This window comes from Coenobita brevimanus, chromosome 96 (genome assembly GCF_032717465.1).
Source record: "Coenobita brevimanus isolate Jiangsu-jjx chromosome 96, ASM3271746v2, whole genome shotgun sequence".
Classification (NCBI taxonomy): domain Eukaryota; kingdom Metazoa; phylum Arthropoda; class Malacostraca; order Decapoda; family Coenobitidae; genus Coenobita; species Coenobita brevimanus.
This window is the reverse complement of record NC_137049.1, coordinates 26674770-26694769: the sequence shown is the minus strand read 5'-3', so window position 1 is coordinate 26694769 and position 20000 is coordinate 26674770. Positions and strand designations below refer to the sequence as shown.

General features: G+C 42.3%; 1 protein-coding gene across 1 annotated transcript in view; it reads left to right on the top strand.

Annotated features, from left to right (window-relative positions):
- Positions 1–20000, top strand: part of LOC145413516 (protein O-mannosyl-transferase TMTC1-like) — a 243726-nt gene that overhangs the window by 150316 nt on the left and 73410 nt on the right. Inside the window, exons 4-6 of the mRNA XM_080283212.1 lie at positions 14500–14582; positions 16559–16583; positions 16788–16909. Coding sequence (XP_080139338.1) covers positions 14500–14582; positions 16559–16583; positions 16788–16909 — 230 coding nt within the window. The remainder of the gene's footprint in view (positions 1–14499; positions 14583–16558; positions 16584–16787; positions 16910–20000) is intronic.

The window sequence follows — 20000 nt, the reverse complement described above, 5'->3', positions numbered from 1 at the left end:
AAGAGAAAAAATAGGGTGAGAACGATGATAGTGGGAAAGTTAAGTAAAAATAAGAGAGAGATAAACGAAGCACAGGTGAGGGAAAGGAAGTACATAGGAGTCCACAAGAGAAAGCAAACAGCAACAGTAATATCGGCCCTTTCGAGGCTGTCAGTGATGTTGTAATTAATGTAACTCTTCTATCAGTCAAAGAGGAGGGTAGCACAGGAGGATGGCTCGCTCGACTCTCCAAATCCTCTAACCCAAGCCGGCAGGAAAAAGTTAGAATCACCACTATATATCATGACGAAGGTACTATCGATATTTTAAAGGAAATAATGAATGGACATCGTTTTCCCCACGTTTTACCTAAAAATGAAACTAAGAGCGAAAACAGAAAAAAGAGGACAGGTTTGAGAGGGAGAGAGAAGATCAAGAGACGAGAAGGAAGGAGAAGTTTGGGAAGGAGAGGCAGGATCAGAGGAAGAGAGAGAAAGAGAAGAAAAAGAGGGAGAGAGAGGACCAAGGGAGGAGACAGAAGAAGTATGAGAGCGACAGAGCGATGATCACGGGAGGAGAGAGAGAGAGAGAGAGAGAGAGAGAGGGGATCAAGGGAGGAGGGAGAAGTGTGAGGGAAGAAGTGTGGCATGAGGCGATAAAAACGAAGCGGTCAAGAGAGGGAAGCTGGGATCAGAGAGAGAGAGAGAGAGAGAGAGAGAACTGAAACAGGGGAAAGTTTGTGTAACCTTAAATTTTAAGGAAAAACAGACTTAAATAACTCGTAAAAAATAGTGAGATGCAATAATTCGCTCTCATATTACCATTTTTATTTCCCAAACACTGACTTCTATTTGTGTAAGACTGCAGTTACATATCTGCTTGATACTTTTTCAGCTATCATCCATCATCTAAAAATTTTTGTCTCATCAGGAGCGTAGAGGCCTATTGCAAGGCTGTTCAGTCGTGACATTAATGGCGAGTGTGATCAACCTCATTCCTCCCTGAGTGGCATTATGTGAGAAATAAATTCTAACTACTCCTCGGGACTGAACTCTTACAAGCATAGCCAAGCTGGGGCGCCTTAACCCGCTAAACTGCCAGGCGTCATTTGGTTATATGATTACCACCCAACGTATCCCAGTGTAGAAAATGGTTCCCTGTTAACAAAAAGCCATTTGAATTTCATTTAATGCCGAGACACCCAGAGGCAGCAGTCCATCGAATGAGTGAATGGTGGAAGCTGTCACCTGCTGTAAATGTTAAGCAAGCATCTGCAGGCGGTATGTTAATTGTGCAACATTCGCACAGGCAGTGAACGATGATAACGAAGATGTGTGTATGTGTGTGTGTGTGTGTGTGTGTGTGTGTGTGTGTGTGTGTGTGTGTGTGTGTGTGAGAGAGAGAGAGAGAGAGAGAGAAGGGGAGAAACGGACGGATAACAATAGATAATGAGGGAAGGATGATGCACAGGGGAATAAAGGAAGGAAGAGGGAGAGGGTGAGAGAGGAAGCAGACGGAATGAGAAGGAGAGAAAGAGAAAGATTGCTTGCTTGAAGAGGGGAGAAGGTGTGTGTGTGTGTGTGTGTGTGTGTGTGTGTGTGTGTGTGAAAGAGAGAGAAAGGGGGTGGGCAGGCAGAGAGACAGACAGGCAGACAGACAGATTGATAGACCCACACCCACCCATCTACCCACACACACACACACACACACACACACACACACACACACACACACACACACACACACACACACACACATACGAATACACAGAGAGAAAGAGAGAGAGAGAGAGAGAGAGAGAGAGAGAGAGAGAGAGAGAGAGAGAGAGAGAGAAAGAGAGAGAGAGAGAGAGAGAGAGTTGTTTCATCACGAATACGCCATTTTCATACATCTTCGGTGCAACCGGGCGATTTTATTAAGTTTTAGCAAAAAAATCCTGAGGTGAAAAGATTAATAAAGGCTATATCTTACGCCTTCGGGCTGGAAAATAATTAAAGGACTGAGAATAAAGATTATGTGAAAAAATATTAAAATTTAAAATCTGTCTCGGAACTGCCCGGATTAACTCTTTCTTAACGACTGCATCTTTAGTTATTTTATCCATGGAGTCTGGAGGCAGTCTTTATTTTTCTGATTGGAGTTTTTTTTATTTGGAAGGGTAAGACATAAAGTTTCTTTTTAATCCTGGCAGTAGTTAGTGACTCTGTTCAGTAAAAAAGGTAAAAAAAGTTCATGGTAATGGAAAGAACTACACAGAAAAGTTTACTCCTTTACTGCAACGCCCTTCTTTCTTTACATCATTATAACATCCTGATAACCTCATTTATATTTGAAAGGATCCTGGTAGTAAAGGAGTAATGAACAGTCTCCCTCGCTCCTCCCCTGTTTTAAAAATCCCTGGCCAGACAAAGCAAAATCGACTGGAAGGAACAAATATGAAATAACAAGTCCTAGAGAGATGCATGATCATTAGGACGTCGGACCTTGCATGCGGAATACCTTAGGGAATGACTGAGATGTTCCCGTATATAAGACGTCATCGTAAGGAAGGAGTAAGAAAGAATGGAGAAAAAATAAAATAAAAAAGAATGGAAGAAAATGGAAAGATGAAAGGGGAACAAAGAAATCAAGGGTTTATAAAATGGATGCGAAGTAGCAAAGAAACCAGAAAAAAAAAAACGAGAAAAAAGAGAAAGAACACTTAAGGAATAGTAGGATTATGATAAGAATGGGAATAAAAAGCATGAGCAATAAGTATGAAATCAAATGTAGAATGACCAAACGAAAAATGAGACGATATGAAGAAAATGGTGAAAACAAATGAAATATAAACCAGATGCAAAAAAAAAAAAAGAACGAAACTGAACAAACGAAGGAAACTGTGCAGGAAGAAAGGTGAAGTGGGTCACGAAATAAAGAATGCACGGGGAGAGAGGAGAGAAAAGATGTAATGTATGATAATAGCGAGCAGCAACACTAACACATGTTAAGAAGAAAAAGCAACGAGAAATGTGGAGTGTGATGAATGAGAAATTAAGCATGCATAGATATAAACGAACAAGCTCGATAGAGGACTGTGTGGTCCGCACTGCGACTTGAAACCATCGAAGGGGAGGTTGAGAAATTAGCGTGGTTTGCAAATGAATGGGATAGATGGGCTGTAATTTATATGGGTGATGGGACTGGGGTAGGAAGGTATACAGTGTCAAAATGGATGTTGTAGAGTAATGATATAATTGCAATGAAGGCTTGTCTCAGAACACCCTCTATGAACGTAGGTGAGGGGGAAAGAGTAAAGAAATGGGCGTGGGGGACAAAGAAATGAATGGGGTGAACCGGAATTGTGGTGGGGATTAGAAGATATGCCCTGTGGTAATGGGTGCTATAGTATGGACTGAGTGAAGTGAAGATTATTCAGCAACACACAAAAAAAAGAATAAGGTAAGCTCGCATTGCTATTATATACCATGCATCTTACGACGCAGGTAATAAGATGGGAAGAAATCTGCAGACAGAGGAAGGAGGAAGAAGACAAAAGGAAAACAATCAGATTAAGAGAAAAAAAAGTCGGGAATAAGAATAAACAAAAAAAAATAAAAAACAATAAGTAAGGAAAGTATAAGCCAATGAAAGGCATCAGCATGAAGAGTAATAAACATGGAAGGAAGCAACCAGGAAATGGAATGAACAAGTAAAAGAAAATAAAAACACAAGAAACTTTTCGGGCAAGAAAATAGAAGGGCAAGAGAAATGCGGAGGAGGGCAAGAGGGCCGAGGAGAACATGGGAATGAAATTAACCTTGATAAACAGGAGAAGATGCGAGACTTGCATCCCACTCCCTCCTCCTTCTACCACTACCATCTTTTATTCGTCTTGCTTTTTCCCATCCCCTTTCTCATATTTTTCTCTCACATATCTTCTCTTTCCTTCTTTCTTTTCCTTCCTTTCTTCCTCTCTCTTCACTCTACCGTTTCTCTTCCTATCATCGTCTTCACCCCCCTTTTTCTCCACATAATTCTCTCCTTCTTTCCTTTTCTCTACGACCTTTCTCCCTTTCCCCTCTCAATAATCCTATCTCAGTCCTTTTTTTTTTTCATCAGTCCCTCCCCGACCCTAACGTTTCCCTCAGTGTCATACCTCTCACTTCCCTTAGTGTTTACCTTTTCCTTTCATCCCCAGTTCTTTCTCATAATATTTCCCCATCCCATTCTTTTCCCCTCAATTTCTCTTCCCCTTTCACTCCTTTCCCTTCAGTTTTTCCTCTCATTCAAGACCTCCGTCTCACCACATTGTCTCTCCTCCCTTCTCCCTTCCCATATTTCTCTGCCCCACCTCCTATCCCCTCACCTTCCCCTCCTCTCTCACCACATCATCATTCCTCTCCTCCCCTTCCCTCTGTCTCTCTACCCACTCCTCTCAACCAAGCTGGGGTAAGCATGGATATTTATGGGCTTTGAGGATGGAAATGGGGAAAAAGTTATATTGAAAAGAGTTTTCATAAATGAAGATCTACGGGACAACCAGAAACATAGAGGTAATAATTAATGTGTATATATGTACAGTCGCCAAACTTTCCGCCTGGGCCACCTAGCCGCGAGAGGTGGGCAAAGGGTGCTGGCAACAGTGTAATGTTTGTTCGTGTGTACATGCTCGACGAAAGTTCGGATCATCAGCTCTCGTCTTCCGTACTGAACCTCAGTCAGAGTTCATCCCAATATTCAGTCTACAATTTTAGTCGATAGAATTTCAAAGGAACTTCTTGAAAGTACTGGATAATACGAGTATTGAAAACAATAAGTAAAATAACCTAAAAGACCGCATCTTTACATATATTACATATTTATAAACATATTCTTTTTCATTATTACATGACAACCCATGGCTAAAAATTGTCTACTGAATATTGGGGGGAAGAATCGTCGTGTGACCGACCCTTACGCTAGAAAAATAGATACCGGTGTCTGTTCGCATTTCGCCAGTCCTGGGCCGGTCACGATTACACCTATTGAAATACCATTCTTGATCTGAGACATGATTAGATAAGTGAGGTCATTAATCGTTACAGGATTACTCATTGAGCGGATATTAATTTAAGCTAAGTAGGAGAAATAAGGAACTGTTGACATCGGAGGCTGAAACTCGTTCGTTAAGGCTGCCTTAAGTCAGTTAGTCATAAGTCGACGGGCGCTAAAGCGCCTAGGTTCGTGGGATTTAAAAAAATAAAATCAGTGTTACAGCCTGTAATGATAATTTCATGTTCTTTATGTTGCATTTACCAATCACATAAGTAATATCACAGGCAATAGTACTGTAATATAAATGTCCCAATAATTCATGAATCAATAGCATTTGCGCTTAAAATGACTGGAAGCTTTTGCATACTGTGATGGAGAGGTGGTGTCTTCATCTTGCTGTAATGTGAGATAATGTTGTTCGGTGCATAATCGATGAGCATGTAAATGTGTGACTTCACACATAAGCGGCACAGCTCACAATCAATTTTCCTTCTAATGTGTAATTCAGTCATTCGTTAGATGAATGGACTACAAAGGTGTGCTGTAATGACCATAGTCATATGAAATATGATACGGTAAGTCATTATCATAGCTGATGTAATAGCCACTTCGACAAGAGTACAATATGCATAAACTCTTTGCCTGTTGAGGTGACAGTATTTTAGCCTCCTACCTCTTCGTGGTGCACCACAGAACACATAAAAACACTTACTTGAAGTACTACCAACGAGGATGTAAGCAACCGTTACCAGTGTCTGAACATCATCCTAATGTTTATTGGTCAGTGTCATTCATGATGTGAATGACAGGTAATCTTACTTGTAACTGGACGCGATGTTATGTAAATGCATTCCTCTTCAACCTGTACTGATAATGGTATCAAGCGATAACCTATGATATGGAATTACTGATATAAGGAGAGAGAGAGAGAGAGAGGCTTGGAGCGATTCAAGTATTTAGTGCATTAACATGTTATAGAAAATAAAATGTTTAGTATTGTTAAGAATGCAAATATTCAGTAGAATGCTAATGGATCTCAAAAACTAGTTCGGCAATTATTATCACTGGCGGTATGAATAACGTAACCACCCCCGTCCGGCGCCTACCCTGGCATTCACCATGCCAAGCTTCCCCCTTAAGCAGCTCTCCCACCGGCTCCACCAGTTGCAGGAAACTGGTTGCATGGAATTGTTGCGTGTCACAGGTTGCACGGACTAAGGCCAAATAAGCATAGTATATGTTATTGTACTATATATAAAGGTATATATTTATACCATAATATACAGTATATATGGTACCTTCTTATAAAATTAATATAGTCTAATTTTATTGGCCTTGGTCTGCGCCACCTGTGGCACACAACAGTTTCCCGTGCGACCAGTTTTATGCAACTGGCTGAGCCGATGGGAGAGCCGCCTTACTCCTGAGACATTTTTCTCCCCACCCAACTCCGTACCCAGCCATTTATGGGATGAACTCTGACTCTGACTGAGGTTCACTACGGACGAAGAGAGTTGATGATCCGAACTTTCGTCGAGCATGTACACACGAACAAACATATACACTGTTGCCAGCACCCGTTGCCCACCTCTCGCGGCTAGGTGGCCCAGGTGGAAAGTTTGGCGACTGTACGTGTGTGAGTGTGTGTGTGTGTGTGTGTGTGTGTGTGTGTGTGTGTGTGTGTGTGTATGTTTGTGTGCGTGCGTGTGTGTGTGTGTGTGTGAAATGTAATATTGTACAAGCGAAAAAAATATTTCCACTTTATTTTGACGATTTTTTTCTGTGTGTGTGTTTTTTTTTTATTGGTGGGTGGGTGGGACGTGGCTCTGATAAACCCTCTCGCAGTGAAGGTATATATATATATATATATATATATATATATATATATATATATATATATATATATATACTGTATATTCCTTTAAGATAACTTTTTCTTTTTTACCAGTTTTCGTCAGATTTTTTCCCATTGATTGAAAAAAGAGTCTCTCACAGTGAAAACGTTAATAATGGTTTTGTGTGTGTGTGTGTGTGTGTGTGTGTGTGTGTGTGTGTGTGTGTGTGTGTGTGTGTGTGTGTGTGTGTGTGTGTGTGTGTGTGTGTGTGTGTGTGTGTGTGTGTGCAAGTTTGAGTGGCTGAGTTAGTATATGTATAAGAATGCAAGTGTGTGCGCTTATATGTAGGTGTGCGCGTGTGCTTGTGTACATGTGTGTGGAGGGTGGCAAATTCTATGTTCATGGTTGTGTGTGTGTGTGTGTGTGTGTGTGTGTGTGTGTGTGTGTGTGTGTGTAACTGTGCTTTTATCTCTCAGTTCCCTTTTTAAAAATTTGTGTGCGTGGGCGTGTCTGCCTGCTAGTACATTCTTTTTTAGCATGGCCGAGTGTACAGTACAGTATATCCACATGTACATCTATGCGCGTCAATAATACCCGTTAAACTGTTCCAAACCCACACCTTTTAGCAGCTACAGGAGAGGCAAGGCAATCAGGACTACCAGGCAAAATGGCCGCTGTTTTATGAGTGGTAATTTAGCCATAACCCGGTTCAGGTGGGAGGGGACCAGGGTAGAGGTGGATTAGGGGAAATAGGACATGTAGAGAGAGAGAGAGAGAGAGAGAGAGAGAGAGAGAATGGCTGTAATGGGGGAAGTGAGACAGATAGTAAAGGGGAAACGAAAAAGCAAAAGGTGGCAAGGCATGTGGGTAGGTAGTGATAATGGGCTGGGAAAAGAGGAAAGGAGGAGCACGGAGGGAAAAGGGCTTCGGGATAGGAAGAAAACAGGCGAATAGGGAGGTAGTAAGGAGAGAGAAGTGATGCAGGACAAAAGAAATGAACAGTAAGTAAGGAGAGGGATGGAAGATGGAGATTGTGAGGAATACAGAATAAGAATGGAAGGTTAAAGAAGAGGAAATAAGAAAACCAGTAATGATAGAAAGCGGGATGGAGAGAAGAGAAAGGGTGAAGGAGAGGGTGGTGAAGATTGATGGGCTAAGGGTGAGGGAAATATGTGGGAAGAGGGGAGGGGAGGGTTGGAGGGTGGAAAGAGAGAGAGCTGAGGAAGTGAGATAGGCACTGTATATGAGGAAAAAGAGAAATACAATGAGTGGTGGAGAAAGGAGGGGAAAACGAGAAGAAACAATGGGAAGGAAGAGTATGAAAGGGGATGGAAAGAGAGAAGGATACTGGAGGGAGGTTAGGAAGGAAGAGAGAGCTGGAGGAGAGAAGAGAGATTGATGAGAAGTGGAGGGATGAAGGAAAGGGGGTAAGAGGGAGCGGGAAGGGAGGGAAGAGGTTCAGGGAGGGGATATGAAAGGGACATAGTTTTGAAGAACGAGAGAGAGAGAGAGAGAGAGAGAGAGAGAGAGAGAGAGAGAGAGAGAGAGAGAGAGAGAGAGAGAGAGAGAGAGAGAGAGAGAGAGAGAGAGAGAGAGAGAGAGAGAGAGAGAGAGAGAGAGAGAGAGAGAGAGAGAGACAGACAGACAGACAGACAGACAAAGAGAGAGAGAGAGAGAGAGAGAGAGAGAGAGAGAGAGAGAGAGAGAAACTAATGGAGAATTGAGGCAGGAAGAGGCAGATGGGAGAGACAGGAGGGGTGAGGCAGGGATAAGTGGTAGGCAGGAGTGGGAAAGGGCTGGAGGGGTGAGGCAGGAATTGGAGAGGTAGGAGGTGAGGCAGGAGTGGGGGAAGGGGACTGGAGGGGCGAGGCAGGGATGGGAGAGGTAGGAGCCTAGGAGGTGAGGCAGGAGTTGAGAATGGATGAGACAGAAGTGAGACTGGGATGAGAGATGAGGCAGGGGTGAATATGAGGTGGATTAAAGGGGAGGAGTGAGGCAGTGGTGGTGCTGGCAAGGGGAATGAGGCAGGAATAACAGGGGAAAAGGCAAAGACGGGTGAGGCAGGGATGGTGAGGTGGGTGAATGGAGAGTGGGCAGGAGGGGTAAGGCAGGATAGGTGAGCAGGAACGAGAGGTGAGGAAGGTAGAAAGGGTGAGACAGGGGTAGGTAGAAGGGGAGAAGCAGGGGGAGTGAGGCAGGGGTAAGCAGAAGGGAAGAGACAGGGGTGAGGGGTGAGGCAGGAAGCGGGCTGAGTGCTTCACTGTAACACTCCTGGTAAATATTGGTAAAGGGGAGCACAGACCCCCCCCCTCACTCTCTCTCACTCTCTCTCTCTCTCTCTTCCTCCCTCCCTCTCCCTCTCCCTAACCACCTGCTGTACCTACTATCCTCTTTCCCTACCTTCCTACCTAATTCCCTCCCATTATTCCTTCCTGCCTCGTTGTTTATCTACCTCTCTTCATACTGTCATTTTCTTTCTACGCTATTCTCCTCTTCGATATCTTTCTATGTTTATCGACCTCCCCCCCCCCTCTCTCTCTCTCTCTCTCTCTCTACCATTTTCCATTTCCCTCTCCAGTACTTCACCTCACCATTTTTCCAGCTCCTCCATGTTTATCTATCTACCTATATCTATCGCTCTGTCTATCTATTTCTCTCTCTGTAGTCACAGTCACTCGCCGCTGTGTTATTCCGACTTTCTACTCCTTTTGTTTTTTTCCTGTTGCTGTTAGTTGATTAGTTTGTCTGAATCTGTTTTTTGGTGTGTATTTTTTGCCTTTCCGTCTCTCTCTCTCTCTCTCTCTTCACATACCATTTTTCTTTTATCATCTGAGCGTTCCCTATCCTTCTATTACTTTTACTGACTCACTTTCGTTTCTTTTTTCGTTCTCTCTTTCCCTGTCAACCTGTCTGTTTCTGTATCCTCGTCTCTGTTTCTCTGTCGATGTTTCTATGAGTCATTTCCCTCGTCTGTGTTTTTTTTGTCTCTGTTTCTGTATCCATGTCTCTGCTTCTCTGTCTTTTTTCTGTATCTCTCTGTGTCTTTTTTGTCTTTTCTGTTTGTTTCCTTATCTCTTTATCTGTCCTTTTCTCTATCTGGTTCTCTGTCTGTACTTTTCTCTCCTTCCCTCTGTCTTTTTTTTCTATACCTTCATCTCGATTTCTGTATCTCCCTCTCTACCCTTTTCTTTGTCTGTTTCTCTGTCTATAAATGCTTTAAATAATAACTATCGGCTGCACAGAATAATTACAGAAGACATAACTCAGTCTTACCTTTGAATCTCACCCCAAACAATCGAAATTACATCCACGTCCCTATTAGTACTGTTAGGTAAACACGGACAAAGGGGAAAGAAACTTAGTCTACTAGCCTGACCGGTGGGCTGAGAATTGAACAAGGGTTTTACAAGATGCTGGCTGGATATGCTAACCAATGTGCCACAGCCTTCTCCCTGCCTCCTCCTCCTTGCCCAACCTCCCTCACACTCCTTCCTTCATTCCTCCCTCCCTTCCTTCCTTCCTTCCTTCCTTTCTTCATTCTTTCATTCATTCCTTTTTTTTTTTTCTTTTCTTCGTTCTTTCTTTCCTTTCTTCACTCCATCAAATGACCTTCATCTCCGCATACACGTATTTCTTCCTCTTCTATATCTTCCACAGCCTTTCTCATGATTCATCTTCCTCCCTTCCCTTCCCTTCCCTTCTCCTCCCTCTCCCTATCTTCTCCCAGTGCCCTTCTCCCTATCTGTCCCTCCCTCCCTCCTTCTCCCCATTCATACTGTCTTTCACTCTTCCTGTATCTCTGATCTTTGCAGTGACTCTTCCAAGTACATATTTCTTTATCCTTCCCTCCTCTCCTCCACCTTTGTTTCTTTCCTTCTCCCTCTTCCACGTTCCTTCTCCCTCCCCTTTCCCCACATCTTTACTTCCTCCTGTTTTCTCTTCCTCTGTCCCCGCCTACTTTATTCCTTCCTTCCTATCTTTCCCTCTCTCGATCTTTCCCTTCCCTTGTTTTCCTTCATTCCCTTCCCTTTCCATTTTCCTTTCCTTCCTTCCTTGTTGTCCCTTCCTTCCTTCCTATATTCATTCATTCACGCATTCTCCCTCGCTCCCTCCCTTCATTCCTCTCCTCTTCCTTCCTTCCATCTATCCTTCCTTCCTGCCTTCTCTCTCTCCCTCCCTCCCTCCCTCCTTCCCTCTCTCCCTCCCTCCCTCCCCATTCTCACCCAAGTAATGCCATCAAATCCATTTCCTCTTTCGCTTCCCCTCACTCGCTCCATCGATCAATCAACCCTCGCCTCTCGTGCCCCTTCTATCTATCTACCTGCCTTGTCTATCTATCTATCTATCTGTCTGCTTATTTATCTCTAAATCTATCTATATGCCTATGCATCTTTTGTATTACTTTATCTGTCTGTCTCTCCATCTAGATATATTATTATGTCTGTGTGTTTGCCTTTCCATTTATCTACCCGCCTACCTATCTGTCTGTCTGTCTGTTTATCTATCTATCTATATACCCATCCATCAGCCAATCAGTCAATCTATCCATCTGTCTGTCTGTTATCTGTGTCTATCTATCAATCTATCTGTCTATCCACCTATTTGTCTACCTGTCTCACTTTATATGCAGGCTTATATTATTCATTAGATTATTATCGCCCATTTACTTCTCCCCTTTTATCTGTTCAATACCTACCATTTTATCTGTCTCTGTGACTATCAATCTATCTCTGTCTACCTACTGGCGTTTTTACTAGTTCGTATATATTGACAAGCTATTTTTTTTTATATCTAACATCTCTCTATACTTACTTATTGCCTTTCGAATCCATTTACCCTATGAATCTACTGTATCTCTACATATTAATTTACCCATTTCATTCGTTTTTGCTCATAAATAATTTGCTGAGTTCTTACCCCCCCTTCTCTCTCTCTCTCTCTCTCTGTCTTTGTATTGTCATTTTGCTTTTATAGTAATAAACCTTTCACCTAACTAGTTTTATTTATGTCATTGTCTATTTATCTTCCTACATCTGTTTGTGTGTGTGTGTGTGTGTGTGTGTGTGTGTGTGTGTGTGTGTGTGTGTGTGTGTGTGTGTGTGTGTGTGTGTGTGTGTGTCTGTGTGTGTGTCTGTGTGTGTGTCTGTGTGTGTGTGTGTCTGTGTGTGTGTGTGTGTGTGTGTGTGTGTGTGTGTGTGTGTGTGTGTGCGTGTGTGTGTGTGTGTGTGTGTGTGTGTGTGTGTGTGTGTGTGTGTGTGTGTGTGTGTGTGTGTGTGTGTGTGTGTGTGTGTGTGTGTGTGTGTGTGTGTGTGTGTGTGTGTGTGTGTGTGTGTGTGTGTGTGTGTGTGTGTGTTCAACTCTGTGCATAAACTTGACAGCCAGTTTCCAAAATCCCAGCAGTCGTCCCACGTGTCACACACCTTCACATATCATCATTTTGGCGCTAATGCCCACTGTCCATATGGTGTTAGCTAGGAGTTTTCATGACATTTAATGTCACATCACCAAGCAACGTTGGGTCTGGTTAGTACTTGGATGGGTGACCGCCTGGGAACACCAGATGCTGTTGGCATCCCTACGTGTCAAGTGGGGTTGGTGGAGGATTGGTGCCCCTCCCTGTAAAACAATTAACTCTAAGCCCTTGACCACCCCGTTTGGGATACATGGCGTCTAGCAATGGATGGATGGATGGATCACCAATCACCTTCGTCTACGAATCTCTCATAAAGCTCTCAGAAAGTTATTTTTATTTTTATTTTTTTGCCTCTGTCTGTTAGCAGTATTATGGAACAATATGGGATTTAGATGTACCAATAGAATGATGACTAACGACCATAAGGAGAACAAGTGATAAAATTTTGGGCGAAAATGTAAACTATGAAGAAAAAAGGTCATGGCGGAGGTAGGCGCTCTCTGCATCTGTTGTTCTTTTTGTATGCAGGCCAGCTTATTCGACATAGCAAAGATTTCTGGGATTTTAGCGGTTAATACAGAATACAGCTATCCTTAACATTTCTAATATCTCTTATGGTGAATAACTTTGCCACAGGAAGTAAAAATGCAACAAAAAATACGTCCTCGGGTAAAAGGGCCATCGAAGAGGCCGACGATACTGAGACACACTCAGCCACACATCATTCAGTCTTCAAATTACCGTCATCATCATCATCATCAATATCAGTATCATCATAACCCTATTTCCATCAGCTTAAACAAGAAAAAGGAAAATATGAAGTAGGAAAATCATTATTAGATTAGCCAGGGAAACTAAGTCTCACCTCATTCATTTGTCATTCCAGCCCTCGATCATCATCATCATCATCATTACCCAGAAACAAGAATCAGGAAATGACCGAGCGGGAAAATCATATCAAAAGTGGCCGGGGAAAATGAGTTTAAGCCCCATTCACTTGTCATTCCAGCCTTCAAATTACCCTCTGCTGATATTAGCATTATTACCTGTCAGGGCGCTAATCACCTCTGTATACACACCTATCATGGACCTGCCAGGTGAGGCATGGCATTATAAAGAGACTGATGAAATGTTTGTGTGATCATTACGTCTTTCATATGGATAGTGTATTGTATAACATGTTCTTGCTACTACCAAGAGATTGTGTTAACATATGAGGGATAATTATGACTGAATAATCATTTTTAAATACCACATGTCAACACTAATCCTATGTTGATCTGTACATGTCTAGCATTCTCTTCCAGCCAACACGAGACGATTTATTTCAGCTGATAGTGAGTCTTATAGTACTGATAGTGGAAAAAGTCCATGATCACTTTTTCATTAGCTTTGATGATGTTTATGAAATTAGGGCAATGCAGCAGGCACATGTGGACACCCAAACAAATGCACACTTTTAAAGTGAGATGTGTGTGGTTATCAATATACATGTGTGGATGTCTGTGTGCATATGTGTAGGTATGTTTTTTGTATTTGCGTACATTTGTGGTTCTCTCTCTCTCTCTCTCTCTCTCTCTCTCTCACCCCTTTACATGTATGTATATATATATGTGTGGGTGTGTGTGTGTGTGTGTGTGTGTGTGTGTGTGTGAGAGAGAGAGAGAGAGAGAGAGAGAGAGAGAGAGAGAGAGAGAGAGAGAGAGAGAGAGAGAGAGCAACAAAGAAGCACACAGCAATAACACATTCATGGCGTCAACACTGAAGTTGATGGGACCACTTTAACAAGCTCTAACAATGCTTCATCCCCATTAAAGCCGTATGAAGCACTTGCACACACCATTGCTCGACCCACGCCCATTCTCACAAATCTACATACGCTATTGTGCATCCTTGCATTTCCTGTTTTGTTACACACATTACTATTCACCCTTGCATTGCATGAACTTCAAGTTCTAATGTACTGATTCACATGTCTTCCTTAAAAGCCTACATATTTTTTTATGTATGTATATATACATTCACACACAAATGCAAGCGTGCATACACATTCATACATGAACACACACACACACACACACACACACACACACACACACACACACACACACACACACACACACACACACACATCCCCCAGATACCCAGACACTCGTACACCTCTGTTAAATACATATGCACAAACAAGCACACAAACACACTGGGACGCACACCTGAGTCAGACACGTGTGTTAATGAGGTGTCTCTCCATTGCAGGTGACAGGTGTGGTGGGACGAGCTGACCTATTGGCTGCACTCGCCTTCCTCGCTGCCTTCTCCTCCTATCACAGGTCAGCAAAGTGAGAAAGGGGTCGCCATACAGGGTGAGGCAGTGGTTAGGCAAGGAGAGGAAGGAATCAGTCAGGGCCAGGCACGGTCAGGAAGTGTCATTCAGGTGTCAGGCAGGTTGAGGGAGCAGTGAGAAAGGGTGAAGAGAGAGGTCGAGGGGTAAAGAAACGGGGTAATGGGAAAGAGTGAAAGAAAAGGTGAAACGATAGGGAAGGAAGTAGTGGGAAAGAGTGAAGAGAAAGGTGGAGGGGTAAGGAAGGGGACAGAGGGACTGGGGAAGGGAGGGGTGGAGGAGTAGGGGAAAGGGAGAGACGAAGAGAGGGAGGACAGGGAAGGGAAGGTAGAATAGTGGTTAGGAAGGAACCATGGTCAGGAAGAGGTCAAATAAAGAGAGGGGAGGGATTAATGAAAAATGCAAAGGGAAAGAAAAGAGAAACGTAGAGAGAGAGAGAGAGAGAGAGAGAGAAATACTAACAGCTCTCAGCATTATGGGGGTTATTTTTACACTTGCTGTTGTATAAGAGTTTCATAAACCCTTTTCTTTTACTGTTTTCTCGACTGATCCATTGTTGTATATTTATTTTGTCATAGATCTATTTGGAAAAAGAAGAGATGTAGCTCATTTGTCACCTTATTTTGAGTTTTTGTTATACTTGGCCAAATTTCTCTAACAGGACATTGGTTCACTTCTCATACTGTCTCTTTTGGGCGGCACAATTTCAGTTTATTATTCCATTTAACCTCAGAAGATTTTATTCAGCTGATAACTACAGGGACCTGTGAGCTTCAGTGCTATCTCCGTTAACCCTCCCACACTCAGGACAACTCTAGTATTCTATTCCAACTCATGCCAGAGGATTTATTCAGCAGAGTTAGTACTGTGTAGGAGCTAGATACCTTTGCAATCATAGATCAATTAACTCACTTAAGTATAGTAGTGTTATTGATATTTTGCCCCAACTTAAGTCACACTGGGGTCACACTTAAGTATTCCATTCAGGATATTGCCAGACGATTATATTCAGCACTAGGAAGCTTCTACTCCTCAAACAGTTAATTACTTACTCAGCTTTATTTCTCGTACGTAATCTGCTACTTTCATACATTTCTTAACGGGATCTTTTATTTCCTCTTTCTAAACCACCAATAGAGTTTTCATATATTTTTTTTTTCCTAAACCGTATCACAGTTCAATTAATAACTACTCCATTTTTCTTGCTCCTTACGATATCTTTTATATGCCTCCATTTTTTTTCCAAAATGTATCCGTATTCGTGTAGTTATCTTTGCATACTTCTCATCGTTCTATTCAACCTCTTCAAGCTACTGACACGGTGCTGAAGAGAGACAGCTTCCTGTGGTGGCACTGTCATAGCCGTTTAAAGAGGAAGTTGTTTTAGTGCGAGAGATATTGATGATTTGTTTTTTACCTCTCCCCTCGAAAAGGCGCGTCTGGGCTGTGAAAAATCGCCCCTTTTTGGATAAAATACTGATCACGGCAGGGAAGTCTTGGGGTTAAATCTAATTATTATACAGGGTAGTCCATACACACAGAGCTCTCCATTCTCGTATGTTGCGAGGACGGCTTCATGTGCTCTTGTGAGGCTGCCTTATAACATTACTAATCAACCTCCCGACCAATGGACGTAAGAAAGCAGACCCGAAAGAGAATGAAAAAAGTTATGGGAAGCAGAAAATCTAAGACATTATTGATAACGCTGAGCCGTCCCCGCAACACTGCGTTACTAATCGATCCCCTGAATATGACCGTTTTTTTTTACCGCTCCTGTTTTTGGCTTTACATTTGTCTCATTTTCTTCCACAGAGCTGTTCGGGCCCGGAGCAGAAGCAGCAGCAGCAGTAGTAGTATAGGCAGTAGTGGACGCAATAGCAGTAGGAGCAGCAGCAGGAGTAGTAGTAGCAGTAGGAGTAGTAGTAGTAATAGCACAAGGAGCGGTAGGGGGAACAGGAGTAGTAGCAGTGGTAGTTGTAGTAGTGGTAGCAGTAGAAGAGTTAATAACAACAGCTATATTAATAGTATTAGATGCAATATTAATAGTAGCAGCACTAGGAGCAATACTAGTAACAGCAGTAATAGCACAAATAATAGGAGTAGCAATATAAAGAGCCTTAGTAAAAACACCAGTGAAGATAGTAATAGTAACAACAACACAAGCCATAGTAGTCAGCCTAGCAATGTGAGGGGTGATGGTGAGGTGTGGGTGGCGTGGGCGGGAGTGTGGGCGGTGGTGGGCGTGGTATGCAAGGAACACGCCCTCTCTGTGCTGGGGGTGTGCATCGCTTGGGACCTCCTGCTCAGTGCACCTGTCTTGGTCAGGTAAGGGTATATTCAAGCGTGCGTATGTACACAGAACACAAACAAAAATTCAAACACAGGCTCAAACACACACACACACACACACACACACACACACACACACACACACACACACACACACACACACACACACACACACACACTGCAGTGGTAACGTTCTCGCTTGCCAACTGGTGGACGGGAGTTCGCGCCTCGCTCAGGTTGCGAAAAGTTTCACTGACGAAGTGGGTGGTAACTGTCCCCCTTGAGCAAGGGGACGGGTGTGTGCGTGTGTGAAGGTCACAGCCTTGCCCTTAGATCGGACTATATGAGCTCTCAGCTCCCTTCCGGGAGGGTAGAAGCTGACGATCACGACCATCAAGTGATCCTGACCGACCCGGTGAATTACACACACACACACACACACACACACACACGCACGCACGCACGCACGCACGCACGCGCGCACACGCACACACACACACACACACACACACACACACACACACACACACACACACGCACGCACGCACGCACACACACACACACACACACACACACACACACACACACACACACACACACACACACACACACACACACAGGCGCGCGCGGTCTTATCTACGTCCTGTACGAAGCATCCTCTTCTGTATCACAGCACAATAAAAAAAAAAAAAAATACTCCACAAAGCCAATCATTTTTGTACCCTAATTCTTATTATTGGCTTCCTCGGGAGGGAAGAGGATTGACGAGTTTAGGTCTTTGATCCTTTGTTCATCATCATCATCAACATCACGTCATCATCATCATCGTCTTCGTCACCATCGTAATTGTCATTGTCGTCATTTTAATTGTCATCATTACTGTCTTTCTCATTATCATCATCATCACTCTCATCGCCACTGTCTTCGTCATTATTATCCTCATTGTTCTTGTCATTGCCATCACCTTCACCTTCATCGTGTTCATTATCACCTTCATTGTGTTCATTAACATCATCGTAATCATCCTTATTTTTCCTCATTGATGATAATAATCATAATCATCATCATCATCATGATCATCATCCTAACACTATTTCCCACTTAAAATTAGGGACGCCTGGATTCAGAAGCAGGTTGGTCTTTCTTTTTTTCTTCTTTTAAAACAAGAAAACAACACGGCGCAACATCTAACAGGATTCAAAGACTCTTCAAGAAATACCGTCAGAACATGAAGCAAAAATACTGAATGTGACAAACTCAAAATAATTTCCACGAAAAGCTGAATAATATACATAGATAATAACGACGACGGCAGTACAAAAAGGAAGATTAAAAACTCCAACAGACATCACCTAAGCTACGTGCAGTAGGCTACTGACACTTAGAATATAAAAGCAAGAACACAAAATATTATAGAAAACTAGCATATGAAAGTACAAGCATTTTGAGCACAATAATATTTTCATTTATGCACAGGAAAACTACATGAATTCTCAACCGTACAAAAATATATATAACAGAAAACTAACTAGTTTCTAAATAAATATATTAATAAATAAATAAATAAATATACAGTATAGATAGATAAATAGATAGATAGACGGATATACATATATATGCTGATTCTTCAAAATTTAACACAAAATTAAACCATCGTCAACAAACTGTATAGCAAATCATCTAAAGGAATCGAAGAAGGATGAATGACAAGTCAGTGACCGATGAATTTAGAAGCCCTGCAACGTGATCTTTGAAGCCTAACGAAACTTTTATAATAACAAGTTAGCGTTCCATAATTGTTTGCCATAATGTGGAATGATAATACTGTCCTCAAATGAATAAAAGTTTGGCGACACTTATCTGCTGACTGAAGCAATGGAATCTGTTGTATGAACTACTTTTATGTGGTGGCAGTATGAAGCACACAACAGAGAAGTATGATAAGAAAGGATAATCTCTGTCGTATGGGGAGGAATGAGAACTATGGAAGGCAGAACACAGTGCTGGCAGAGATTTGTCGGTGAACTTTTTCTCACGGCTATAAGTTCAATTAGTGGCACATAAGTCTTACCTTGATTAATGTGCATCTCAGGTGACTCCGCGATGTGTTCACCATCACTGGAAAGATCCTTATTTCACTCCCTTGACACTCTTGCACTACAGTTTTTGATTATCCTTTACCCTTGCCATTCATTGGCGGGAAATCGTTAAAGCTTCACATCGAACACAAACCTAGCAATTCACTGTAAACCTTTTCAAGTCAATAACGTATTTTATATTTCATTATTGCTATCACTAGACGACATTATTAAAATTAAGAAGGACCTCTGTTAACGAAGGTATTGATAAAGACTATAACAAACCCATCCAGTTCGAAAAGTCTCGTCTAAACTGAAAAATCGTCAGAAGGCAGCAAGAATAAACTACAAGGCATTCACTGGATTTAAGGGACTAAGATGGATGCTTTGCTAGTGTACGTGAGAGGCAGTTCACTATGACACTGGTACTCGAGTCGTGTAGTCGTAGTTTGTCTAGGCTTCGAACTGCGGCTTTTGACACTGAATTATGAGTCTTGCTTCATTGTGAAACCCTGCTTACGAATGCGCTCCAGCTAATGGTAGGGAGAAAAACTGAACAGAAACTATGTCTCCAAAGCAGCTAAGTACACTTATTACAACATTTTGCTCTCCCATGCACGGCTCTTAAAAACTCTCTTGCCCGATTCATATTCGCCCGATGTGAGAAAAGATTTATTCTGGGTCTCACTCTGCCCCGGGTGAAGGAAGTTCGGTCCTGCACTGAGTCAAATGTGGAATGATTAGGTTTACACTCCCGTTGATCGCGGGTTCGTTGCTGTGGAACCAAAGCTATCTTGTTTCGTGTGTCTCGGTATGTCAGGTGATTCTGAGAAACTAAACACGGAATCATGTCATATTATGTGGATTTAAATCTTTCAGCGAGATACGATCATTCCCATTTTATCATTGCCACCTTCAAAATAATACATTTAGTAGTACTAGTATTACTGATAAGAAGTAATAAGAGTAATGATGTTAATGTTGATGATGATGATGCAATATTAATAAAACTACAGCAACACATAAACAATACCACTAACCAACTCATT